This window comes from Conger conger, chromosome 7, assembly GCF_963514075.1.
Source record: "Conger conger chromosome 7, fConCon1.1, whole genome shotgun sequence".
NCBI lineage: Eukaryota > Metazoa > Chordata > Actinopteri > Anguilliformes > Congridae > Conger > Conger conger.
This window is the reverse complement of record NC_083766.1, coordinates 46,877,911-46,905,684: the sequence shown is the minus strand read 5'-3', so window position 1 is coordinate 46,905,684 and position 27,774 is coordinate 46,877,911. Positions and strand designations below refer to the sequence as shown.

Sequence of the window (27,774 nt, the reverse complement as noted above, 5' to 3'; positions counted from 1 at the left end):
CCCAGGAAACGGGGGGGGGGGTGAATAAAGACGAGGTCAGATGCCACCGGCGACACGGAAAAACATGCAAATCCCCTTCAGGAAGAGGATCCCTGTCTCCAGCTCTACTGCTGCACCGTGAGCTGCATGCAAAACATGTGGAGATCCTCCCTCCCCTGCAGAGCTTACTTCTAGAACCATCCATTACTTTCTATAGTACTCCTTTCTCCATACAGCACCCCACGGCATGCATATATAGAAACGGATGTACAGACAATTCCGTTTAGACGATCGTAAAATCAAATGTTGCGACGTCGATATGGAAAGCAAAACGCTTTTCTTTTCACCAAGTAACGCATATAAAATTGTAATGGTTCGGAGGCTGCAACGTTTTTGACATTACATTACTGTTATTTAGCTGGCACTGTTATCCTAAGCGACATACAGTTGATAAGGCTGATCTCCTCCTGGAGTAAAGTGGGGTTAAGGGCCTTGCTCAAACCTTCCAGGTCCCAGTCAAGCATCTAGGCCACTAGGCTATAGGCTGCCCAGGGTTAATAGTATGGTTAATAATTAAATTGTTTAATAAACATCCTAAAGTTAGACTGTGCAAAACCATGCTTTCGTTCGGTATCCTGGATATACATGTGCTGGGGCAGCCTGTAGCGTAGTGGCTAAGGTACATGACTGGGACCCGCAAGGATTGTGATTCAATCCCTGGTGTAGCCATGATCTGCACAGCAGTTGGGCCCTTGAGCATGGCCTTAACCCCACATTGCTCCAGTCTAGTCTTTGGATAAAAGCGGCAGCTAAATAACATGTCATAAAACGCAGGCACCTGATCTCAGAGAAGCTTCCGGATAATACACAGGTCTGACATACGGTTGACGTACAGGTCTGAAATGACTTCATAGCGCGAGCGTTACCATTGGGTGGGGCAGTGCAGGATCCGCAGCAGCAAGTGGATGGCTTTCAGGCGCTGGTTTCCTGTCTGGCGGCAAGCCACCCCCACTTGCCACTCCCAGATGTCGGCCAACGGCAGGTGGCCCAGGGTGTGGTCATCAGACAGCATCTGCTTCAGGATCTCGAAGCCTGTGGAGAAAAGACACGTGTGATCACCCCCTACCTCAGGGATCATCAAACCTGTCCATGAAATGGTGTAGCGGTTAGCACAGTTGCCTCAGGAGAAGAAGGATGTGGGTTTGAACGCCGCCTCCTCTCTGTGTGGAGTTTGCTTGTTCTCCCCGTGTTTGCGTGGGTTTACTCCGGGTACTCCGCTTTCCTCCCGCATCGAAAGACATGCATGTGTTTAGGCCATGGGTGCACAACTCCAGTCCTGGAGGGCCCATCTACGTGCTGGTTTTTGTTTCAACCATTTACCTTATTTTTTGTTTTCTGACTGCTCTATAAACTACACTGGTTCACTCCTCTACTGGATCAGTAAAAGCTTTAGGATACACCTGCAGTCTGTGACTGTAGCTGCAGCTCATACTCATCAGATTTATACATAATTGAGCTAATTAAATAAGTAAGAGCAGAAGTTGCCACAAAATCCTGAAACAGATCAGGCCTTGCTAGGCACCCCTGGTTTAGGCAGAGTCTTGCCGTTGCCCTTGACCAAAGCACTGGCCTCAGAACTGGAGCTGGTCCCTGGGTGCAGCACTACTGCCCACATGCTGAGAAACTAGGACGGGTCAAATGCTAAGGACAAATTACCCCATGGGGGTTCAATAAAGCAAATCTTATCTTAAACCAAATCGAGCCCTGGTTTTCTTTTCTCCTGGGTAATCAGCACTACCGATTGGCCAGTCTTCCGTCTTCACACCTGCCTCCCAGGTAAAGGGAGGGTGGAAAACCAGCAGTTCTCGGCCCTCGAAGACCATGAGTTGCTGAGCCCTGCCCTACAGCGACCGAAAAAAAAGGCTACTGCAGAACAATAGATGGGAGAATTAGGGAATTCTCTCTCAGCGGAAGCATTTCCCGTCAAACCCGTAGTCAGATCCGAGCACGAGGCAGAGAGTGGTGACTCGGCTAAACGAGCATGGGAAACGCCAGGAATAGCCCGACTCGAAACCTCATTAATATTTCAGGCTTTATTTTTTTTATTTTTTTTAGCTTGCATCGAGCGAAGAGATTAAGGCTTGATTGCGCTCGATAAAAAACGTTAAGCGCTTCTGGCAGGTCAGGATTCCACAGCTGTTACCCTAAACAGTAGAGGTGATCAATCAAAGCCTTATCAGGCCTGCTTCTCGACAGGTGAAAGGTCGCCTGACAGCTCCGCTGGTGCACCGATCATAAATGAAGATTAACGATCGCAACAGACTAAAACGAAAACACTGTGTCTATTATTAGGCAAGGTGTCAAAGAAGTTGCCCAGTCAGTTTGATTAAGCATTTTGCGAAACTAATTTATCCCTCGTCAGAGCAGGGTACGGTCTGACTAAAATCCTAAATCAATCAACCATTTTTCTGATGGAAAAGTACCAACAGGATTTTTCAAACTCATGATCTGGGATATGTCGATCACTTACCACTGTAATAATAATAATAATGAGAAATAATCACTGTAATAACAATAATAAGAGCAAAAATAAGAGCAAAAGGTAGCAGTCACAAACCTGTCTGAAATCTTCCCCGGTGACCCCCTGTCACTGTGAACTTATATCCCCACTCCGTGTTGCTCATGTCAGAGATAAATCGATAATGGAGGGTATCCCCTGTAAAAGCAAGAAGAAAACAGTTAATATAACATAACATTACATAATGTAATGGTGAGAACAGGCCATTCAGCCCAGCAATACTCGCCTTTTCCTACCTCTAAGTGTAGTTTGCCAAAAAGATAAATAGTATCTAGCACCGTATCAAGCCTGGTCTTGAAAACCCACAGTGTTTCTGCCTCCACAACATGTCCTGGCAAGCTATTCCACACAGTGACCACTCTGCATGGAAAAATACTTCCTAATATCGGTAAGGCATTTCTCCTTTGCCAATTTCCATTTGTGTCCTGCTAACAGAACTCTGGCCATTTGCTTTATATTCATATGTTCATCTCAAATCCAAATGGCAATCTACAGTTACCATATGAGGGCACTGTACTGTTACTATAGCTCTTCCTATAAATCAGGAATCATCAAATCCTCAAGGGCTGAGAACTGCTACTTCTCCACCCTCCCTTTACCTGGGAGTCAGGTGTGAAGACAGTCTGGCCAATCAGTAGCACTAATTGTTTAGTCAATTACCCAACAGAAAAGAAAACCAGGGCTGCATGATATCCCTCGTCTAAAAAAAACTTGCACTTATGATGACTTTATTTGTTTAGAACAGTACTTCATGTGTATTTTACTAGTTATGGATGTGATGCTTTAACTTGTGGAAGAACCTATGCACTTGTAAGTCGCTTTGGATTAAAAGTGTCTGCCAAAAGCATCTGCCAAATGAGCGCTGTGTTTGGGGCCTGTCTGAGAACCTCACCGGGGATCTCAAAGTCAGTCCACTTCTGGGGCGAGCCGCTGAAGTTGTGCTGGTCCTGCAGGAAGTCGCTGCTGCTGGCCATCTGGATCTCGTCACAGCCCTCCTCCGTGTAGCAGCGCGAGTCGAACTTCACAGACAGGTATATGGCCCCAGGGATGTGCACTTTGTCCTGAACAAGAGGAATTACAATCATTACTGCGTTTGGTCACAATTAGAAACAAAACACAGGAATGTCATTTGTAATAATTTGTAATTACAAATGTAATCATTTGTCATTTAGCTGATGCTTTTATCCAAAGCGACTTACAGCTCCAACTGCCTGATATGCATTGAGAATGTCATTAATAGCCGCAAAACGTGGGAAACCATCCTAATGCAGAGTTTATAAATGTAATAATAATTAATGTTTTGTGTCGGCGTATAAAAAAGAGGTCGCGGAGCAGCTGTACCTCGAAGGTGGTGTTGTTGTCGTAAGGGTGCTTAGACTCCCGGACCTGCACGGCCATGCCGGGCTCCTCCATGAACTGACAGGCTGTGAGAGAGAGGCTACCCAGCATGCCCTCGCTGCAGCCTTTCAGCACCTTCTGCAGAATCTGAACACAAGGGCAGGGCAGAAATTAGCCACACACTGGAGCTTAAGAGCCTCAAACAACCACACACTGGAGCTTAAGAGCCTCAAACAACCACACACTGGAGCCTAAGAGCCTCAAACAACCACACACTGGAGCTTAAGAGCCTCACAAACAACCAAACACTGGAGCTTAAGAGTCTCAAACAACCACACACTGGAGCTTAAGAGCCTCAAACAACCACACACTGGAGCTTAAGAGCCTCACAAACAGCCACACACTGGAGCTTAAGAGCCTCAAACAACCACACACTGGAGCCTAAGAGCCTCACAAACAACCACACACTGGAGCTTAAGAGCCTCAAACAACCACACACTGGAGCTTAAGAGCCTCGCAAACAGCCACACACTGGAGCTTAAGAGCCTCAAACAGCCACACACTGGAGCTTAAGAGCCTCAAACAGCCACACACTGGAGCTTAAGAGTCTCAAACAGCCACACACTGGAGCCTAAGAGCCTGACAAACAGCCACACACTGGAGCTTAAGAGCCTCAAACAGCCACACACTGGAGCTTAAGAGCCTCAAACAGCCACACACTGGAGCTTAAGAGTCTCAAACAGCCACACACTGGAGCCTAAGAGCCTGACAAACAGCCACACACTGGAGCTTAAGAGCCTCACAAACAACCACACACTGGAGCTTAAGAGCCTCAAACAGCCACACACTGGAGTTTACCATTTGCGACTTTGAGAGGGGAGGAGAGGGTGAGAGAGCCTCCAATTTTTCTTTACTTCTTTTATTCAGTCCAGCAACTTATTTATTCAGGCAATATTAATTTAGTAGTCCACACTTCTCACTACAACGGCCCTGTGTGCGATGCTGTCTGCACACCCAGTTCCCTCATCAGGACAGAAAAGTTCTGAGCAAGTAACTTATTATGATTTATTCTAATGCCTTAAGAATAAGTCCGGGTCAATTAAAAATACTTTTGGACCGCATCGTAAGAGATTTTAATTTGCCATGCTTATTTGGACTTAAAAAAAACCCTGGGACCGAAAATCGACTTGTCTTGAATCCTTATTAAGGATGATATGGGTTAACAAAGTTTGGGCAAATTAGCTCAACCCCATGAATTTGACTATTACTATTGCTCACAAATAAATGGATCTTGTGATTTTAAATCTTTCTTTTACATATACAGTATATACTGCATATATGTTGTCCGACTATGACTGTCTGGCAAGTCATAGAGACGTGCTAATTTGCCCAAACTTTGTTAGCCTATATCTTCGTTATTAAAGATCCAAGATTAGTGTAATTTCATTTCCAGGGGCTTTTTATGAGACACGGCACATAAGTGGGTTGAACTGACCAGGACTTACCCTTATGACATACTGAAAATTAAGCACCAATCAGGCAAGGAAATGAGAAATGAGGCCTGATGAAAATAGCTGATGCGTGTGAGCATTCTGGCACAAAATGGCGCCGATTCATTGGTGGTTGTTGAGGCGAGTACCCCTCTCATCACTGTAAAGCGATTTGAGTTTGATAAAAGCGCTACATAAATGCAACTATCAATCTCCCACTAAATGCTAAATGGTTGGCACTTATATAGTGCCTTTATCCAAAGCGGTATACAATTGCTGCTTCTCATTCATCCATTCATACACACTCACAGTGATTGACTGCCATGCAAAGCACAAACCAGCTCGTCAGCAGCATTAGGCGTCTTTGACACACCCAGGGTGGGATCGAACTGGCAACCCCTCTGACTGCCAGACAACTGCTGTTGCCACATGAGCCAATGTTGTCCCTTTAGCTAAGTGACGGGGGGCGTTCTGGCTCGTTCAGGCAACCCACCTTCTCCCACATGTGCTTCTCCTCCAGCTGCATGAGCATGTCCAGGATGTAGGCCATGTGGGAGGCGCCGCTCAGCTCCAGCGCCTCCTCGCTCATGGGCGTGCAGCTCGGCCACTCGGCCAGCAGGGAGGCCAGCACGTGCCGGGCATACAGGATGCCGATGGCCTCGTTGACCTTGAACAGGTACTGACGCACGGCCTTGTTGCTGCGGGCGTCCAGCTCCTTGTGCAGCAGAGCCGAGCTCTTGGTGCGCCGCTGCTTGGCGTAGCTCAGCTGCAGGTCGCTCTCCGTGTTGGTGATGAGCTTCTGGGTCACCATGTTGGTCTCCTCTGTGGCCTTCTCACAGCGGCTGGGTTTGGACTGCACAGGGAACGGAGCAGAGTCTTAGAAAGGGAAGCTTAGGGGCGTAGGGATAGTCTCACAGGGTACACAGTTTTAGGGTAGCTAGGGCTAGTCTCTCACAGGGAGTCTTAGAAAGGGTAGCTAGGGCAAGTATCTCACAGGGTACACAGTTTTAGGGTAGCTATGGCTAGTCTCTCATAGGGTACAAAGTCTTTGAAAGGGTAGCTAGGGCTAGTCTCACAAGGTACACGGTTCTAGGGTAGCTAGGGCTAGTCTCTCATAGGGTACACAGTCATTTAACAGGCATATCTAGCTGCAATGTCAAAACAGCAACAATGAATGAATGAAATAATTAACAATCAGAAAGTATTTGAAAATCCACAACATTATATCAATACAGTAAAGTAGTAAAACAAAGTAACAATCACAAACCATGCTCACCACACAGGGCATGACGATCATGTCTGTGTCCACAGCCTTGGTGCTCCTCTCCCCCGTACGGAGCCGCTTGGATGGCTGCCACTTCTGCGCCAGCGTGCGAATTGTCTCGTCTGTTTTGATCACGTCTCCATCGAACCTGCGGGAACGGGCGAGGGCAGCGCTTCAGACACATTTTCGAGGGTGGAAAAAACGCAGGAGCCTGATGGCATAACACGAGCCTGAGCCTCCTGCTGCAGGTGAAAAGCTGCCCACAGCTATGTTATGCTAAGCTAAATTAAGCTTAGCTAAGCTAGGCCGCCGCGCGTGGATACAGCTCGAGGACGGATTTTTACGCCATCAAACCCTCTCACCTCTTCTGAACCTCCAGGAAGAAAGAGTCTGTTCTCTTCATCTGTAGCTCATACATGGCTCGCAGGATGTGCAGAGGGGCGTTAAGGGCATCATGGGTAATCTGTGTGGAAAAGAGAGATTTATAGAGCTTTGTTAAAACATTAATCTCCACAAAGAATCCAGTTTTTATTAGAGAATGGGCTGGAGAAGGCTTTGCCATCACCTCTGTTCAGAATTAAAGATTTATAATTGCAATTTTGACAGGAAATAGCTTTTCTTGGTACCTGAAAAGCAAAAAAGCTATAGATTTAGTGTGCAATTTATCAATGTCATAGGATGGTCTGCACATATTTACTTCATAATAATATTAACCAGGGTTAGGGTCAAGTTCAGTGCAGTCAACTGAGTGAATGAATCACATTTCAATTCATGAAAAGTCCTCATAATATTCTACGGCAGAGATCATCAAAAGACGGTCCTCGGGAAACTGCTATTTCCCACCCTTCCTTTAACTGGGAGTCAAGTGTGAAAACAGTCCGACAATCAGAAGTACTAATTCTTCAGTTAATTATCCAGGAGAAAAGAAGACCAGGGCTGGATTTGTATTCTAGGGCCAGATTTGATGATCCCTGTTATACAGTTCTTCAATTTGTGCAACAGGATTTTTTCAGTGAATTATATAGAATAATACATTTTGGTAACACTTTACAGCCCTCAATTACCCAATAAATACAAGGTACATATATGTAATTATTATGTACCTATTTAGATTTTAGAGGTAAGTACTTATGAAATGGGCTGTAAAATATATCATACTTCATAGTCCTTAACAAGTTTGTTTTCATGGTACCTTCCCTGAAATGAATGTAGTTACCTAATAATTACACAAATACCTGTATTTTAACTGAGTAAATTCTAGGCAATTACTTACATTTTCAATGGAATTAAACGGAATTAACGCATGAAAGCAGGACTGACCTGGAAGCAGATCTTGGTCTCCTCGTCCAGTCCCTCCAGGGGGTCGGGCCGGTTGGGGTCCAGGTCTTCGGCGCAGCAGCTGGACTGGTCCGAGTCCTGCTCCTTCTCCTGCTCGCGGTCCTCGGGCTCCATGTCCACGTCCTCTGCCATGGAGTTGATCTCCTTCTTGGAGGAGTAGAGCATGATGGACAGGATCTCCAGGTCGCGGAGGAGCCACATCTTGCTGAAGCCCGTTCCTTTGCTGCACTTCCTCACCAGGAGCTGGATCAGGCCGGACTGCTGAATGGCCGTCTGGGCCTCCTCCACCCCGTGTTTCTGTGAACCCAGCACAACGCAATACACAACAATATAATACAATACAACACACGACCGTACTGCACTGTGCCATACAGCAGGGGTCAGCAATTTTATCCAAAAAGGGTCGGTGTGGATGCAGCCTTTCGTTTCAACCAAGCAGTTACACACCTGGTTCTAATCAACCTCTAGATTCTTTGCAAAGGGCTGCAATTAGTAGAATCAGGTGTGGAACTGTGTGGTTGAAACGAAAGCTTGCACCCACGCCGGCCCTGTATGGACCCCTGTCATGCCATAAGTCTATCTCCATACCAGCAACCCAAAGTGAGCTGTCATTAAATTTAGCTGATAAGATTAAATGTGTACAATAACAAATGTGCCAATAACTGCCAATTTCAGCAGCGCCCCTGAATATGACTAGAAATATGGGTTATAGTACAGCTAAGCTATCGCCAAGGATAACCAAGTGCACCTCCAGTTATACTTATTCCTGCTCTGCCTCTGGCTTTTTGTTCAATGCCCTTTCAAAGCTTGTGACTTCAGACAATGATGCTTTTTGAAAAGAAGAGTGGAGCGTGACATATGGGGGCTGGAGAAGGCAGGCTTATGCTGGATGAATAGACTCCAAAAGATTTCCAACTTTATTTACATTTTGGAGTACGATTATCAACATTGCACAAATATGTGAGGATGACGGCCAACTGACAAGACTACACTTCAGTAAAACAGGCCAACTGAAACCCTAAACACCCTTATCACTGAAGCCCAACTTCAACTTCACACATATAGGAGGAGTGTAGTGTGGTATAAAGCAGTTCTGGGTCAAGTACGTAATAGTGCTACACATTGGTGATGGTTGAGGTGAGTTTTCCCCCTCATCATTGTAAGCACTTGAGTGTCCAGGAAAGTGCTATATAAATGTAAAGATCTATATATCAAATACTTTTCTGTGCTCAGTTGATCTTGCCTGGTGCAACTGAGCCAACCAAGATGACCAGAAGGCAGTGGTTGCACATTTTTTTGAGAGTATTCCATAGGTTTCAACAGAACAGACAAGCTCAGTAAAGTGTAGAAAAGTACTTTTCCAAAACAACTATGCATTTGACCCAGTTCTGGTATGAAGTGTACTGTGAATGCTGAGGGGAGTGAGTGCTCACCTTCAGGGTGTTGTAGAGGCCTTTGAGAGCGAGCGACAGCACCCAGGTGGCCTCCACGGCGTCCGTGGCAGTGCTGTCCGTCCCGCTCTGCAGGAGCTGGCTGCTGATGGAGGTGAAGTTCTGCAGGTAGCGGGTGAGGTGGGCCGGGCCGTCCGTCTGCTTGTCCGCCAGAGGATTCGGGGAACCCTGGTCGTGAGGCTGCACCAGCTGGTAGTCCTTGACTGTGGGGGGCGACAGAGAGCAGGGGGGTTTCGGTAAAATTTTCTCGCAATTTGGTGGCCAATTGTATTCTGTCGTTTGTCAATGCCCCATGTACTGCTGAGGGTTCACCACTACAACCTCGCCCCCGAGTGACCGGAAGAAGAGCGACACAGAAAGAGTGGCGAAAAGATGGCAGTTAGGTGGCGGTAACGTGCAACTTCACTGACAGGGTGCTGGAAGACTCACCCGTCCTTCTCTTGCGGGTTTTGACGTCGACCACGGCAGCGCGGTTTTTCTCGGTGAAGTGCTTCAGCAGGATCATGCTGTGCTGCTCGTTGGCGTTGTCGATGAAGATGGCGTGGGTTCCCATGCACAGCACCTGAAGGAAAGAGAGTACGAGAGAAGGAGGGAGAGAGGGATTAAACAGAGGAGAAATGGCACTCCAGTAGTCTACTAGACTTTCTAGTCTACAAAAGTATCGGTTTTGGACTGAAATTGTCTTTCCTAAATAAGTGTGGACCAGTGGTACTGCAGGATTTGCTTCCAGAAGGATGCTGCTTTGAACAAAAACCTGCAAGCAATAAGCACCAAAATATAATTCACTACAGACAAAGATGCTGTAAAGTAAGTGAATACTATTTACTATTGACTGACATTTTGGCAAGGGCATCGTTTGAGAAGACCACAAAGGAAAATAAATTGGCGAGGGAGAATGAGCAGAACTAGAAGGAAAGGAAAGAGCGGTAGTCGATGAGCACCTCAGGGAAGCCCACGAGCACCAGCAGAGTGAAGAGGTTTGTGCGTTTCAGCTGGCGAGGCAGCTGCCTGATGCAGTGGTCCGTGAAAGCGGCGATTACGGGGCACCACTGGGGGCAGGCGTTCAGGTCCTGCAGGATGTCCGCCACTGAGCACGCCCAGTCCAGTCCGATGCGGCTGAGGGCACAAACGGGCAGAAAAGTCACAATCCGCCTTCCAGACCTCTCCAAGTCCAAAACTTTTGTCCCATCGAGGGAATTTTGGTTGCAGACTGGTTAAAAAACCAAAGCATATTCATGGTTAGACAGCATCACATGACACAAGCACAAACAGTACAAATACAAGACGACAAACACTAATATGTAAATCAGTGCTCCTCACTCCTGGTCCTGGAGAGGGTGTGCGGCTTTTTGTTTTCGCCTTAATATCAGCAACCAATTCAGACCCAAGACACCAGGTCAGGTGAGTTAACTGTGTAATTAACTGCTTTAATTAATCAATTAAGTGCTGAGTAACAACAAAAGCCAGCACAGCCTCCGGCTCTCCGGGACCGCACTGAGGAATATCGATGTAAACAAATAAATAAATAAAACCGTTCATCATCACTGAGAGACATCTGGGAGACCTCTCACCTGTCCAGGCAGACGGCCCCCAGGCTGAAGAGCAGCTGGGTGGTCTTCCAGCCCAGCATGTCGGGGGCCCCGTCCCCCAGGGCCAGGAGCACGTATTTGTCGGCGAGCGCCTCGGTGACGGCGCTGTCGGCGGCTGCCGGGGCGATGCGCAGCAGGAGCTGGCCCAGGAGCCCCAGGGTGAGGTGGTACGTCTCGTTCAGGCAGCCGGCGTTGGAGATGACCACGCGGAACAGCAGCGGGAGGATGTGGCTCAGGCTGCGCAGGGAGATGATGCAGCCCTGCTACATCGGAGGTCAAAGGTCAGACGGCTTTTTCGCAGTCTGAAGCCGACAAGGACTGTAGCGGAGGGAGACTAAAACTGACAAGGACTGAAGCTGAGGGAGACTAAAACTGAGAAGGACTGAAGCTGAGGCAGACTGGAAATGAGGACACAGATCATGCAAAAAAGAAATTAAAGTGTATTAAAGTGTTGGTTTAAGACCCAGTGTAGCCACAATAAGGTCACTTCAGCTGTTGGGTCCTTCATTTACTCAGAGTACTAATTTATCTGCCAAATGCCAATAATGTAATGTAATGTAATGTACTATCTATCCATCCATTTCGCTGGGATGTGAGGAATTTTTCAAGATACAACGATTTTTAAGATGTGGTTCACCGTGATATAATGGAGCTCTATGGTACTTTTCTTTCATGATAATCAATGTGCTGACAAAACGGAAAACTCAACAGCAAATCAGAACTCAACAGCAACTTTCCAAATATACCAACATAGATACTCGTGGACATCAACAGAGCTTAAAAAACAAAAACAAAATACAAATCTGGATGGATAGATAGTACTCTGGGTAAGTGAAAACATACTTGAACTTTTTTTTTTTTTTTTTTAAACAAACATTATTTTTGCGTGAACTGCCCTTTTAAGGAGACTGAAACTAATGAAATCTGAAGCTGAGGACAACAGAACCTGCTTAAATACCCATGACACACAGAAGTACAAAAGCAATGTGAATGTATGTGTATGTGTGTAAAAATGACAAATGGGCAGACAAGGTGGAGAAGGCGGCAAAGAGCAGTACAGAAAGTGTGATCCCGTCCCAGGACCGCGAGCCCCTTACCGGTTTGGCTGGAGGTAACATGGCAGCCAGCAGCCCCAGAATCCTCTCTCGGGAGCACTCTGCAAACACGTGCTCCTGGAGGGGCACCCTGGCCGACTTCTCGTCTGCTTCTTTGGAAACTTCCGGGTTCTCAGACACCGGCGTGATTGCAGTTTCTGCGCTGCACTCAGAGCCTATGCAGTGACAAAACACCAGCCAAAACTCAGGCATAAATAAGCCAACAATACACCATCAATGGTGAGGATCTATAATGTAATTGGTAAATTACAGCAGATAGTCAATGATTAGCTATGATATTCATTTTTACCTGAGCACCGCTCACTGCCAAAGTGAAACTGATTCCCAAATTGGCAGAAATACGGCAAGAGCCCCCTCAAAAGGTAATGCCCAGAAAATCATAAGAGCAGGCAAGTAAAACCGTGACACGAAGGTTTAAGACCCAGTGTAGCCACAATAAGGTCACTTCAGCTGTTGGGTCCTTGAGCAAGGCCCTTAACCCCACATTGCTTCAGGGGGGATTGGCCTCTGCTTAGTTGAATCAACTGTAAGTTGCTTAGGATAAAAATAACTAATACAATTAGTTTTAGCATCTACAGAAAAGTGCCCTGGAAATAAGCTATGCTAGTTTAAGCCTGCTGTACCTCTAACCACGGGCGACAGGGTGTCCTCACTGGACACAGAAGGAGTCTGACTGAGACTGGCAGAGTCCAGGGTGTCCTGGGACATGAGCTTCTTCTTCGCCTCCTCTTCAGTGGAGCCCTCCGCGGCCGAGGGGGTTTCGGGAGGCCCTGCCGATTCTCGCTCCTGGACCTTCACAAGCAGAAAAAAACTAACAATGAGGAGGCAGATACCAGAATGACCACAAAGGTAAGTATTTGCAACTAGAGCAGTGGTCCTCACTCGTGGTCCTGGTCTTTTTCCTTAAGATCAGCATCCAATTCAGACCCAAGAAACCAGGTAACGGAGGCAAATGTGTAGTCAACTCAACAGCCGTGCGACTCAAGTGCTGAGTAACAATGAAAGCCAGCAGACCCTGCGGCTCTCCAGGACCATGAGCGAGGACCACTGAGCCAAAGCATTTACAGAAGTGTGTAATTCAGGATGCTTCACGGGATAGAGCGTTCACACGGTAACCCATCCCCCCCTGTCGTTGAATAGAAACGAACACAGATTGCGAGACTGGAGACCGCAGAATGGCGTTTTGTTCAGGGGGGAAATGACCTGGAGGCGTAAAGCGGCTTTGGTGGAGGGGCCGGTCACCTTGTCCCTGGGGGGTGGAGGTGAGCAGACCGCCGCCGTGCTCCCGGGGAGGGAGGAGGTGTCGGTGGTGCTCAGCTCCTGGCTGGACTCCGGGCTCCCTGGGCACAGCTCGCTCTCCGAGGCCGACTCATTGGGCGACAGCAGGGACAGCAGAGCGGAGGCCCTCAGACCTGCCGAAAAACAGGAAGTTAGAGAGGGACTGGAACTGGGAGAGACTGAAGCTGAGGCAGACTGAAACGAAGATGACTGAGGCAGACTGAGACTGACAGAAACTAAGACAGAGACTGACTGAAACAAAGAAGACTGAGGCCAAGTCAAATTGACAAAGACTGAAGGCTAACCGAAAAAAGTGGAAGCTTAAGGAGACTGGATCCAATGAAATATGAAAATGTAACATAAGTAAAAACTGAAGCTGAGGAAAACTGACCCTGCCTAAAATTGAAAGATAACACACAGAAGTACAGAAACGATGTTAATACAAGGTAAATAACATCCTTCCACTCCAGAAATCACCAGACCGATGCCTACCTTTGCCTGTTTGCCCTTTGAGCAGGCAGTCGGCGATGAGTTCGGAGCAGCGAGTCTGCAGGAGTACAGCCTTAGCCAGGAGGCTGGAGTCCAAGGCCTCTCCCTCCAGCTCCTTCTCGCTGGTCAGGTCAGAGGTGTAGAGTGCCAGCGTGGCGAACAGAAGCCACGAGTAGTTGTGGATGTAGGGCAGGATCAGCCTATGGCGGTCGCTGATGCGGATGGTCACCATCGGATACACTGTGATGCGGTGGGTGGGCAGGTGGCTGGAGGAACGAGAGGAAACCACAAAGAGGGTGGGAGGGTGATTATTTTTTTATGATTCCAAAAGACCTCATACATCCTACTCCACCTCCCTGTCCTGGCATCCAACATGGTTCTTTCACCCTGCCACCTAATCATCCCCTGATTTAATTGGCTAAAAAAATTGTTCTCTCCCTCTCCACCTTAGCTGATGCGTGGTGAGCATTCAGGTACAAAATGGCTGCCGTTGCATCACCAGATTAGAGCTGCAAATTGGTGGTGGTTGAGGCAAGTTCCCCAGAACCACTGTAAAGCACTTGAGAAAACCGCTATATACACTCACTGAGTGCACCTACTTATTCATGTGATTATCTAATCAGCCAATCATGTGGCAGCAGTGCAAAGCATAAAATCATGCAGGTAAATGGTAAATGGCAGGCATTTATATAGCGCCTTTATCCAAAGCGCTGTACAATTGATGCTTCTCCATTCACCCATTCATACACACACTCACACACCGACGGCGACTGGCTGCCATGCAAGGCCCCGACCGGCTCGTTAGGAGCATTTGGGGGTTGGGTGTCTTGCTCAGGGACACTTCGACACAGCCCGGGCGGGGGATCGAGCCGGCAACCCTCCGACTGCCAGACGACTGCTCTTACTGCCTGAGCCATGTCGCAGGTACGGGTAAGGAGCTTCAGTTAATGTGCACATCAACAGGATGGGGGGAAAAATGTGATCTCAATTATTTTGACCGTGGCATGTTTGTCTGTGCAGAGACCAACAGTTCTACGGACGGAAATGCCTTGATGGAGAAGGGCCAAACTGGTCGAAGCTGACAGGAAGGTGACAGTAACGCAAATAACAGTGGTATGCATGTCATGTCTGAACACACAACGCGTCAAACCTTTAAGTGGATAGGCTACAGCAGCAGAAGCAGACTTAATAAGTTAGAAAAAATAAAGTTAAAAAATAAGTCTATTGAATACCTAATAAAGTGCTCACTGAGTGTAAATCTAAGTAACTATCTATTTCTCCATCTACCCCCCACCCCGCGTAGACTTACCTGTCTGGGTATTTCTTGGCATTGTAGCACCCGAAGCAGAGGTCAAAGTCCTCACACACATTGCAGTTGATCCTGCTCCCCACGATGAGGCCCTGGCAATGGTCGCAGGCGTACTCCATGTTGACCATTTCGTGGTCGTCCTCGTGACCCTCCGGTTTGGCTCCGCCTAGGACGGACGGACGGACAGAGGCGGTGCTCGGTCAGCAACACGCACAGGCAACCTTGCCATAGACGTAAATTCCACGACAGCTGGGAGCAGGACCGTGCCCGCAACCAATCAAAAAGCGAAAGGCTCCACCTCGGCCGTTGCTCAAAGAAGGGCAACCAGATTGATCCATGTACAAAAGATAAAGAGTTATGAGGATAGACTTAAGATGCTTAATCTCTTCATGTTTAGTAAAAAGACACATAGGGGTGATTTGATTGAGGCTTTTAAATTCATTAAAGAGATTAAAGTGAACTACAGGAAATTCTTCAGGGTGAGTTTAGTTAGCAGAAAGAGAGGGCATAAATGGAAATTAGCAAAGAACAAATACTGCGCACACATTAGGAAGTATTTTTTTCCCCCACAAAGAGAGCGGTCACTGTGTGAAACAGCTTGCCAGGACATGTTGTGGAGGCAAAACACTGCAGTGTTTTCCAGATCAGGCTTGTAACAGTGCTAGATACCATTTAGCTTTTAGGCAAACCAGGCAGTAGGTAGACTTGGTGATAGGAAAAGGTGAACATTACTGGGCTGAATGGCCGGTTCTTCTCATTATTTTGTGTGTTATGTCGTGTTAATGTGATGTTATGATGTTATGTTAGAGTTATAAGGGTCCTGAATAGTTTACAGCAGTTTACAGCAGAGAGGGCAGCTGAGGACAGGCTGGCTGGGGGCCAGGGCCCCTGTCAGCGCAGCGTGTCGGGAGAGGGAGACTCACTCAGGAAGCAGGTCTTGCACAGGTCCATGTCGGTGCACTGCAGACAGCGGTATCTGTGCCAGGGGGCGATCCTCTCGCAGCCGTCGCACGAGATCTCCACGTTCAGCAGGTCGCAGTAGCGGGCGATGAACATGTGCATCTGGGGCGGGAAGACACGGGTTGGTTACATCATGTCCCAAAGCTCGCGCCACGCTCTGAGGCTGGCGCTCAGATCAAGTTGTATGCTAGGGTTGCCGGATTTTGAATTTTTCAAAGCTGGACAACAGAGCTGGAAGCATAATCGTGAAAGAGATCGGAAGCGGGTGGTGGGTCCCCCTTGGAATACATAGTAGTAACATGCTAACACTGTATTTTGTCTGAACTTCATGAATTCTTGTGAACACAACATGCTTGGACAGGTTTACTGCTAAATACAGTCTGGTAGAAGAAATTACACGTTTATGGTTTATGGTTCTTGGTTTTACAAAAGTTTTTTTTTTTTTAAGTGTAATTGAACAAAATGGCTTGTCATCTTTTTATGTGTTTTTATCACGCATGTCCTATCAGGTATATTGAACTTTAATTTGAATAAATGAATGAAAATCGTGTCAAATGTACATGAGGGCGATGAGGTCCTACCTTTCTTCTGTCTTCTGGAGACGCCTGGACAATTTTGTCGTACCACTTCTCGAACATCCCGTCCTGGCATTCGTCCATCCACTCACAGTTCCTCTCGTAGTCAGCAATCTCGTCGTCTTCGGTCCACTGACTGTGGGGTCGAGGGTAGTCATAGGAAAACTGTCATTGCCGTCATCGTGTGCTATGAGCTTGAGGCCGAAAGCCCATGACATTTGGTTAAAGTGTCAAATAAAGCAAGGGCATCAGTCTTGGCTAAGACTTAGGGAATTGGAAGGTAGCAAAATCACACAGCCTTAGGAAGTATGTTTCTTTCAATAAATGGATAATACATAATGTCAGAGCTAATATATAAAAATATATGTGAAGAGTAGAAATGGCAACATAAAGAATAATAAATTACTATTAAATGTGTATACATGCATATATACAGTACACACACTTGAGCCTGCACATATGTATAAAAGTTCATAGTGGCGTACAGGCAGTGTGTGTGTTACCTGATGGCAATGTCGTGGACGCTGATGTTCTCCTGAGACATGGTGAGCAGGAGGTCAGGGAGCCGGATGTCCAGGAACAGGGACAGGTCCTGCGCCTCCCAGCTCATGTCCAGCAGGTGGAGCAGGCAGGTCTGCACAGAGGACAGCGCAGGCAGCAGGGACCTGGAGACAAGGGTTACAGGATATACCCTTAATACTGCTTAACACCAGTCTATATATACCCTTAATATTGCTAAACACCAGTATATATACACCCTTAATACTGCTTAACACCAGTATATATACATCCTTAATACTGCTCAACACCAGTATATATACACCCTTAACACTGCTCAACACCAGTCTATATATACCCTTAACACTGCTCAACACCAGTCTATATATACCCTTAATACTGCTCAACACCAGTATATATACACCCTTAACACTGCTCAACACCAGTCTATATATACCCTTAATACTGCTCAACACCAGTCTATATATACCCTTAATACTGCTCAACACCAGTATATATACACCCTTAACACTGCTCAACACCAGTCTATATATACCCTTAATACTGCTCAACACCAGTCTATATATACCCTTAACACTGCTCAACACCAGTCTATATATACCTTTAACGCTGCTTAACACCAGTCTATATATACCCTTAACACTACTCAACATCAGTATATACATACCCTTAACAATGCTCAACACCAGTCTATATATACCCTCAACACTGCTCAACATCAGTCTATAATAACACGGTCGTGCCTCTGTTAGATAATGTCCGAACCACACTTGCATGCAAAACCCAAAAATCGCCAGCCTCGTCATTTCGCCATTCTCGGACCAATATACATGAAAAATCTTTTGGTGAGGCAGACCCGCTATTCAAATTAATCCTGAAAATATTTTTGCGCTCTTCTACAAACTTTTTGAAGCGTTTTACAGTTTCTCACCCAATTAGAACACGTCCTACTTTTTAACGGACTAGTGCCTTTTCCTAAAATCGGGTTTTCATGCACTACGGTTCTTATTAAAATTGATATTTTGAGAACGAGGCACCGTTGAAAATGAATGGGGAAAAGTTAGCTTGTCTCTGAGCCAGTGACTCTATAATGTAAGACATTGCGCAACTGCGAGCCACACGCCTTACCGAACAGATTATACATTGCCAGAGCCATATGGAGCCAAAATGGTGGCTCTTGACGTCCAGGAATGTGAATAGCAGGCAGTGTTTTTCGTGTCATTTAGCTTGTGTGTAGTTCAAAGCCATACTTTGCTATCTCGATAGGCTACAACCAAACGAGACCTGGTCCGCGTCATTGTTTTCTCGTTGCGTGTATGACGTTACATCCCTGTCCATTTTCGCAAGCCAATATAAACCCCTGCTGAAAAAGACCGTGAGCTAGGTTTTGAAACGGCTGGTTGACCAGTTGGACCAGCTCAATTGGCTAATCGCAGAATCCCAATGTGTCCAATCTCAACACCGTGTACTGTAACAGTTTTATGTACTTGGCTATTGTCGGTTGCATCTCACAAACGCTAATTCAGAAACATTTCATTGAAACGTAGCCTATGCCATATGGCGCTTCATATGTCAGTTATCAGGGGAACATATGACCAATTACTGAGATTACCTGATCATTAATGTTAATTAATTTCCGGTGCACAGAATGGACGAGGGTGGTAGTGGAGTTAAGGAGTATGCACTTTGGGACACACTTGTCATGACAGGCTATTACCAACCGCTTTCAAGATGGCAGTTAGCTCAGCTAACATTAGCTATTGATAGCGAACTAACTTGTTCATGACTAGTAGCTAGCGATACAACTGTAACAAGCTATAATTAAGCTAGGCAACTTAAATAAAAATATTTTCTTAAATAAAAATATTTTTGGCGGGCCAGACCGCCAAAGCTGACAGAAAGGTGACAGTAATGCAAATAAGCACACATAACAACAGTGGTATGCAGAAGAGAATCTCTGAACACAGAACATGTCAAACCTCTTTAAGTGGATAGGCTACAGCAGCAGAAGCCCAATAAGTAAAAGAAAATAAGTCCAAATACCTAATAAAGTGCTCACTGAGTGTGTATGAGGTGGTAGCCCATTGTGATTCTGCTCTGCGCCAGTGGGGGGCTCCTATGCATTGGTTTCTCTTAATTACCCCTGACGGCTTTCAGTTACCATGTTAATCCCATCTGCGAGATTTGGGTACCGTTTAGCAGGTTCTCTCAGCGGATATGCTCCTAACTCGGCGGAGGGAAGTTTGTCCTCCTCTCTTTTGTGTTTAATTCGTCAGACCCGCAGACAACATGAATATACTACAAACAAAAGTGTTTCCCCCTTCAATACAAAGCAGCATTCACAAACGCAGCCGATGGGAGAGCGGAGCCTTACTTCTCATTCAGGGCGCTGAAGCCTTGGACTGCTTCCACTAGCATGAGCACCAGCTGGTGATAGGACCTCCGCACCTCCTCCCTCAGCTCCTGCCCACTGCCAGACAGCTGGGCAAAGTAACTTCAGAGGAGAAAACATAATAACTATTGTTACAGAAATACACACATGACATCATTTCTAAACCTTATCCAATATTGCTTTTTAGAAAAGAACAACCACGTTCTTCTTAAGCAACAATAGCCAAAGAACATCAAAGACTGATGTTCTACTTTATCTACAGCAAGCCACTTCTAAAACCTTATGGGATCAATCAGACCAAACCCTATCATTGTTATGAATAATGCACTCATATTATCATTATCATTATCATCTTACTTATTTCTATGTTTCTACGTCATCATCATAATAATATAAGTGGAGCGATGAATATAACAAAATCATTTACGTGATCCCCTTATCAAGGACATTTTATAGCGTGTATCCTCCGTTAAACAACTGTGCAATTTTTCAATGTCCAATTTCACCATGCGGAGGAGCTCAAATGCCCGGAAAGCATAGCAGCATCAGAAAATATTCCCCCATGCAGTTGTGGTGGACGGTTTGGGACCGTACCTGGTGAAGTCCTTCTGGCAGGCCAGCAGCTCCTGGAGAAACAGGATGCAGGGAGCCTGGAAAAGGTGGGGCGTCCCGATGGACCGTAAACACTGCCGTACCATTGTCAGCGCCTCACACACGCTCAGGGCCTGGGCCTTCTTCAGGGACAGAACCTGCAGGACGCTGCAGGCACGGCAAACACAGGCGGGCTGTTGACGTCTTTGCGGGCAATCATGCGGTTACATTACAACTGCAGGGTATTTCAGCGGTGAAGTTCAATACGGCTACATAAGAGACTGACATATGCTGTAATGGGCGACATCAGGTGGTAAGAGCAGTCGGCTGGCAGGTGGAGGGTTGCCAATTGGATCCCACACTGGGTGTGTCAAAGTGTCCCTGAGCAAGACACCTAACCCCTAAATGCTCCTGACGAGCTGGTTGGTGCCTTGCATTGCAGCCAATCGCCGTTGGTGTGTGACTGTGCGTATGAATGGGTGAATGAGAAGCATCAATTGTACAGGATAAAGGTGCTATATAAAGGCCAACCATGTACCATTTACAACTCGAAGGAGGAAATGCCTCTTATCAGTCTCCATTATGTAGCAGAATTGGGCTCTACTACCCAAATATCCAGCAGTTGTAATGTCAGTAACTGTGGAATTGCCCTTATGCTGTGTGATACCACCCAGATAAACTAGCCAGCACGTGGAACCAATTAATGTTTGTGCTACCAATGACTTGAACCAATCATAGTGCTTTGTTTTAGGGAGAACAGACTTTGATTGGTGAGCAGTGCACGATAGTTCCATCCACTTCATAAAGCATCACTCTCTCAGCACATCTGGAAATACACTGCTATTTTCAGACCATCAGTGGCTGATACACAGCAGACCAGGTAGTTGTTTTCCATTCAAATACTTTTCTGCGATCAAGTGAACTTGCCTGGTGCAAAAGGCAGGGTTTGTACTTTTTGAGAGTATTTCATAGGTTCCAATACATTAGACATGATCAGTAAAGCGAAGAAAAGTATTTGAATCCAAAACAATGATGTATTTGACCCAGGTCTGATACACAGCAAGCAGCAGTTAAAAAGTCATACTAGACCATAGATGCTCTATCAGAGAATTACTCTAATTTAAGTAGACTTCACACTGAATGCTTAGCTGTGCAGAGGTGACTAGCTATTACATCTAAGTCTTTGGTCCCATTTGTCCAATATGAGCTGTGTTCGCATCCTCAGTGGCTGGAGAGTTAAAGACAAGCTGAAACAAAAATGACCTTTTTCCTGAATTTAGTCCATTCTTCATAAGCATACATACATCTTGAAGTATATATTCCAAAAAAATTCTAAAATGTTTCACAAATTATTTTTTTAACATCATTGTGGACCAGTGGTGGACCAACCTATGTCGATCGAATGTTGGTAAATATTCCGTACCCCTCCAATCAATATCCTTTTCACACAGGGGCACACACCCTCGTTTGATGTCAGTTAAATCGACTCCCCAGTAGCTAGTATTGATCCAACTTCCATTTCAGCTCGTCTTTAAAGCCGTTCTGCGAATGTTAGCCGACTGCACCGAGTGCGAGGAAAGGCGGAAGGAGAGTGGGGCTTACTTGGCCTCGGTGATGGCTTGATCCTTCATGAAGCTCATGATGTGTTTGAGGAGGGGGAACCGGTCCTTGATGGACAGGCTGAGACGAGGCTCCTCCATCGACCTGAAGGATAGCAGGCGCAGGCGGCCCTTGCTGAAGGGTGCCTTTCGGGTGAGGGCGGGGGGCGAGGCTGGGTCCCCCGGCTGGGACTGCAGGCTCTCCGAGGAGCCCTTGTGGGGCCCTGTGGCCAGGCACACGGCCGAGCCTGGGTCGGAGGCGGAGGAGATCTGGGGCTGGATCCGGGAGTGGTGGTGACCCTGCTCGGGGGCCGCCGTGTCCCCTCTGGTGTCGGTGGGGGCGGCCGCTTGGGACCCGGGGAGAGAGGGGCTGGCCTGGAAGTCCCCCTCGGATATGGAGGCCGAGCGCAGGAGAGGGTGGGAGGGTCCGCCGCCCTGGGCCCGGCCTGTTATGCTGTCCTGTCTCTGGACATCGCTGGGGCTGAACCTGAACAGCAGGAGGCTCTTTGCTATGCAGGTGTCCGCTGTGAGGAGGGAGGGAGGGAGGGCAAGAGAGGGAGGGAGGGCGAGAGAGAGAGAGGGAGAGAGGGTAGAGAGGGAGGGAGGGCGAGAGGGAGGATGGGGAGAGAGGAAAGGAGGGGGAGAGAGAAGGAGGGAGGCAGGGGGAGAGAGTGCGTGGGAAGGAGAGAGAGGGTGGGAGGGAGAGAGTGAGAGACAGAGGGTTATCAAAAGACAGTTTGGAAAGAAATTTTAATTTGAGCGTGAGAAGGAGACAGACAGACAGACAGACAGACAGGAAGAGAGATTAGTACAGTATTAGAAAAGTACAGAATAAAAAACGAGGTAAACAGTATTACATTTCTAAACATTTGCCAATAATTACAGCATTAAAGTGTGGGGGGGGACTTTTCAGATATTGCTTACCCAGTGACTCCATATTCACTTCACTCTGATCTTCCTCCTTCTCATCGGGCACATTCATCTTCCCCACCAGGTACCTCTGTTTCATCTCCAGCTGAAAACCAGACCGTATGAATAATTAATATCTGCCTTGGAAAAGGAGCTGTACAGCGGAAACCGGAATATTGTTTTTGAATAAGTAGCAAGGCTATATATTTTTTTTTAAATCATATCACTGAAAAAATCATTCGAAAAATAAATAATGAGACTTTTCTGTTGAAGTGAATCATGCAACTTACCATCCAGGTTTTTATCCCCTCGGCAAGATTGTATACCTGCACAAGCTCTTCACTCAGAGCTGCCTGGCCTCCACGGGCAACTGATGACAGAACAAAGAGGAAAAACACACTGAACACTGGCTGATATCCAGATATGTCTGGAGACTGGAGATTCATTGTTATTCAAGGCTGTTCCACGAATTATGCCCAGCAGATACTGCATACTGTAACCCCTCATTTCCTATCTATCATTTCAAAATAATAATATGTGGTGCCAATCAGCTTAGCTTTGATCTCTGTGATGAAATACAGTGGCTCATAACTGAGTAACATATCAGAATACGGGTTTGTTTTGACAGCTTTGAGGAATATTAAAGGAGCCATTACCATAGCTCCTCAGAGTGCTGTGGAGAACTGGCGTGTGGTACACCATGGCAGCCCATATGGCGTTCACAGCCTGGTCGACCTTCGACCCCCCGGCTATCTCATTCCTGGTTGGCTGTTTCTTGCAGGCCAGCATGAGGGATTTCATGACCTCTGTCCTGGAGTCTGAGGACGTGTTAGAGGGGTCCCAGCCTGCAAACTCCTTGACGAAGCTCGCGACGTCGTCCTTTGGACAAGAAGTCCCCTACGCGATAAAACAAAACCCCCAAAACGTGAGAACGAAGCCTGAAGTCATGTCATGTTTGCATTTTTGATACGCCATTTCCAAACTACACAGAGATAAACAAGTCACATCTCTGTTGCGGTGCACACTAATATTTACACTAGACAGAAATGACAGATTATACTGGACATGAGTCAGCTGAGGTTCCGTGGTTCTTTAAGCAGTTCATAAAAAAATAAAAAATTAAAGCATGTTTTCTACCCAAGAGTACTATCTAACCATACTGATAGTTTTGCTGAGATTTGAATAATTTCTGTGATCTGACGACTTTTTGGACACAGTTCACTTCTCCGAGTCTCACCTTTCAAGCTCATCAATGCCGCAAAAATGGGACGGGAAAAACCCAACAGGTACATCTCTTTCCAAATATACGAACATAGTAAAACACGGACATAAACAGAGCTCACAAAGTGCACATTTAATCGAGAACAAGTCAACTGTCCGTGCAAGTTCAATGCCGGTATATCTGGAAAGAGACGCACCTGTTGAGTTTTTCTAATGTAAATGGTCAGCGCATTGATGAGCATGAAAGATTAGCTTGGGAGAGGTCCATTATATCATGGTGAACTGTATCCAAAAAGTTGTTAAATCTCCAAAAAATATACACATATCACAACTATTTGGCTAGACTCTGGGTAAATGAAAACATACTTCAATTTCATTTTTGGGTGAACTGCCCCTTTGAGGACAAACCATTGGACTGTACCTTGGGTTCCTCCGTGTTCGTTTGCGCAGTGTCACTTTCTCCCTGAGCGTCCTGCAGGCCCTGCCTGAACAGGGGCTTCCACAGGGGAGACGCCAGCACGTGGCTCATCTTCCCGGCTGGGAGTTCCTTCACACACCGGACTTCTGTAACGGGGGGAAAATAAACAGGTAAGACTGGCTAACACACCTCCTTGTAGCTACAGAATGGGACTACCGTGTTGAGCCATATCAACCACTCACAATGGAAGGAATCATAGTGAAGGTTGAAGGTTCACAGTCAAAAAAAGAATGCATGTTGACTTCAGGTGCATCGTTTATTTTTCATAAAAGAAACGTGAAGGTATAGCGAGCAACAATCTGAATTTTTAAAAATACGAATGCAGCTTCAAGGATACTGCTCATATGACGAAGATCAGTCTGCTCTTACGTTAGCATTAGCATTAAGAAAGTATCTTTAAGCATTTTTCTATACTTTGTGCTAATCTGCTCTGGCTTGTTCATCGCTTTTAGCACAGCTGGTCAGTCTTTCTGTTCTTGTGGTGCAGGTAAACCAGAAAGGTAATTTGTTTAAAGAATTATACTTTCTCCTGAAAATGTCAAAACATCAATGCACAATTCAAATACATGAATTAATTCGGCAATATATGTGTCGCCATTATCTAACTGACAAAGGAGGGGTCTATGCTATGCCATGTCTTTTTCTTTACAATTCTTGTTTAGTATGCATAGTTAGAGTGACTTAAGCTTAAAATGCACTGTGTTAAGCAGACGAATAGTGGTCAGGCGCAAACATGCATGTACCCCTTCTACGGAGAATGAAATATTTACATATTTCCTGAACTCAACAACCATGCCCCTACGCAATATGCCTTCATGTTTGCATTCTGTTGACACTGGCCCAACCTATAAGGTTGAGCAAGCCCGGTAGCTGTTTTGAACAGGAAGCGTCTTTGAACCAACAGCAAAGTGCGTGGGTGGAATTGCAGGCTGTTGAAGCAAATGGTGTCAACAAATATTTTATGAAGAAGAATTACTGAAGAAACTCCTATTCAATTCATCTGCAATTAAGATTTTTTTCTCAGTTACCTTGAGTAAAACAAAATGAAATAGAACAAGCATTTTATGCTATGTGCTTTTAGCCTGAAGTAGAAAGCTAGGCTTTCGATCATTTCTTTAGCAGTCCCAAGGGAAAGTGTTCAGTACCAAGTACATAGAAATCCCACAGGGACAACAAAATGCTTTTCAACCAGAAAATAGGATTTGCCTCTTCTTCGTCGAGGCACAGCATTTATTGCCAAGCATTGCTTTTCAGTCCCTTTAATGCCATGTCTTTTTCAGTACAGCACCACAAACTACCCTCCAGAGGGAGAATAAAGAATGTACTCATTAACTTAACTTCGCCCCCTCAGTAATTCAGTATTAATTTGTTCACTTATTCAACCCAAGCACTCATCCCTGTGAGGCAGCCTGTAGCCTAGTGGCTAAGGTACATGACTGGAACCCGGAAGGTTGGTGGTTCAAGGGGGAGGGGGATTTGTTCCCTGCTTAGTCTAATCAACTGTAAGTCACTTTGGATAAAAGCGTCAGCTAAATGACAAATTATCATCAAATAATTATCCTCAAACCGAAGGGTTCAGTCATCAGCGGAAGCCGTCACACACTCACCATGTGGAGACTTCAGAGCCATGGTTCGAGAGGCCAGGCGACCCATTAGTCTGGACACCAGCAGCTGGAGGTCAAAAATCCAGGACACAGTGATGTCGGGCAAACCATAGGCCGTCACTGTGAACTTGTAGCCCCACTCGTTGTTGCTGCTATCCGAGTGGAACAGGAACTGGAGCTTGGGGCCTGCTTTAAACGTTACCTTCTGTGGATTAAAACAAACACAGAAAAGCTTTACTAACACTGCTCAGAAATTGCCGGGCTTTGACTTTCAGCATGGGCACAACTTAAAGGAGTCTAAAATGCAAAGTCCCACCTTTGGCCACTTCTCTGTGTCGACTTTCATGTCGAAGCGTACTTTACCGCCCCTGGCGTCTGTGAACTCCAAGTAGTCGTATCTGATGAGGTCCAAAGAATGAGATTTCAGTGAAACAGAAAACAACATTTTCCATTCACTTACACTAAAGCAATCAGAGGACAATTGACGCTTACATTCGATTCAACATGCTTTCAAACTAAATGTTCCACGTTGAATATGTTTATATCTAAAGTAATAAAATATCAACCTCATTTCAGTTTCGCATCTTTCGTCAAACTCCACTTTGAAGGTCGTGGCCCCTGGGCAAACAAAGACAGTGGTCTCGTGTCGGCTGTTCTCATAGTTGTGAGGAGACTCCATGTTCCAGGTCCTCAGCACCACAGGCTGCTGGGGATGTTGGCAGTTCTCAAGGTCCACCTAGGAGCCACACACAGTGGTACACAGTGATTCATGGGGACACAGTGGGACACAGTGATTTATGGGGACACACAGCTATACACAGTGGGACACAGTCATATATGGGGACACAAAGCTATACACAGTGGGACACAGTCATATATGGAGACACACAGCTATACACAGTCATATATGGGGACACAAAGCTATACACAGTGGGACACAGTCATATATGGGGACACACAGCTATACACAGTGGGACACAGTCATATATGGGGACACACAGCTATACACAGTGGGACACAGTCATATATGGAGAGATACAGCCAAACAGTGGGACACGGTGATTGATGGGGACACACAGCCACACAAAGAGGTACACAGTAACATATAGGGACTCAATCACACAAAGGAGAACGCAGTCGGTCACACAATAAAATATCAGGGCCAATAGCTGCATACTGGTAATAGTAACCCAACCATGCCCAATGATAGGATCCGGACAGCCATACACAATGAACAGTAACTGGACACACCATGACTCATGCCTGTCCATATACAACAATACACAACGACATACTCAGGCACACAGTCGTATGCTCTGATTTGACGTGATATGCAGGGATAGGTCGTGAAACAGTTCTACACAATGACACACAGCCATACAGGGACACAGGCATATGCATTGAAATGTAGTTATATAAAGCAAAATGTGGTGTGGCATGCAGCAATAAGCAATATTGTTGAGAATCAATATTTGATTATTCAAACATTTAACCAGGAGGTCATCACTCTATCACTTTGTTTTCAAATGAATATTAATCACTGAATGCAGAGAAGTAGACTTTGTAGTCATGACTACATAGCAGGCCAGAGTAATATTGAGAGGGGGTGTCATATATAAGATTTTTGGAAATCACTGAATATTTCATATAAATAATAAATTAATGACTATACAGTCTGGAGTGACACAGCAAATCTTGGTTCGGTACGT

General features: G+C 46.1%; 1 protein-coding gene across 9 annotated transcripts in view; it reads right to left on the bottom strand.

Moving 5' to 3' along the window:
* zzef1 (zinc finger, ZZ-type with EF hand domain 1) overlaps positions 1–27,774 on the bottom strand; it is a 54,514-nt gene that overhangs the window by 9,949 nt on the left and 16,791 nt on the right. For 2 of the 9 annotated variants that reach the window (XM_061248211.1, XM_061248214.1), the window contains exons 22-51: positions 26,632–26,801; positions 26,382–26,463; positions 26,069–26,270; positions 24,405–24,547; positions 23,419–23,659; positions 23,053–23,132; positions 22,778–22,868; positions 21,858–22,377; positions 20,259–20,423; positions 19,647–19,766; positions 17,257–17,418; positions 16,760–16,889; positions 16,142–16,280; positions 15,219–15,384; positions 13,913–14,175; positions 13,346–13,554; positions 12,766–12,934; positions 12,125–12,297; positions 11,010–11,290; positions 10,380–10,554; positions 9,868–10,000; positions 9,421–9,641; positions 7,970–8,284; positions 7,012–7,112; positions 6,653–6,797; positions 5,879–6,238; positions 3,899–4,042; positions 3,450–3,618; positions 2,597–2,695; positions 906–1,122 (exon numbers count right to left, since the gene is read on the bottom strand). In XM_061248211.1, the coding sequence (XP_061104195.1) occupies positions 906–1,122; positions 2,597–2,695; positions 3,450–3,618; positions 3,899–4,042; positions 5,879–6,238; positions 6,653–6,797; positions 7,012–7,112; positions 7,970–8,284; positions 9,421–9,641; positions 9,868–10,000; positions 10,380–10,554; positions 11,010–11,290; positions 12,125–12,297; positions 12,766–12,934; positions 13,346–13,554; positions 13,913–14,175; positions 15,219–15,384; positions 16,142–16,280; positions 16,760–16,889; positions 17,257–17,418; positions 19,647–19,766; positions 20,259–20,423; positions 21,858–22,377; positions 22,778–22,868; positions 23,053–23,132; positions 23,419–23,659; positions 24,405–24,547; positions 26,069–26,270; positions 26,382–26,463; positions 26,632–26,801 (5,585 nt within the window). The remainder of the gene's footprint in view (positions 1–905; positions 1,123–2,596; positions 2,696–3,449; positions 3,619–3,898; positions 4,043–5,878; positions 6,239–6,652; positions 6,798–7,011; positions 7,113–7,969; positions 8,285–9,420; positions 9,642–9,867; positions 10,001–10,379; positions 10,555–11,009; positions 11,291–12,124; positions 12,298–12,765; positions 12,935–13,345; positions 13,555–13,912; positions 14,176–15,218; positions 15,385–16,141; positions 16,281–16,759; positions 16,890–17,256; positions 17,419–19,646; positions 19,767–20,258; positions 20,424–21,857; positions 22,378–22,777; positions 22,869–23,052; positions 23,133–23,418; positions 23,660–24,404; positions 24,548–26,068; positions 26,271–26,381; positions 26,464–26,631; positions 26,802–27,774) is intronic. The other 7 variants (XM_061248216.1, XM_061248213.1, XM_061248217.1 and 4 more) reach the window with 7 other exon arrangements.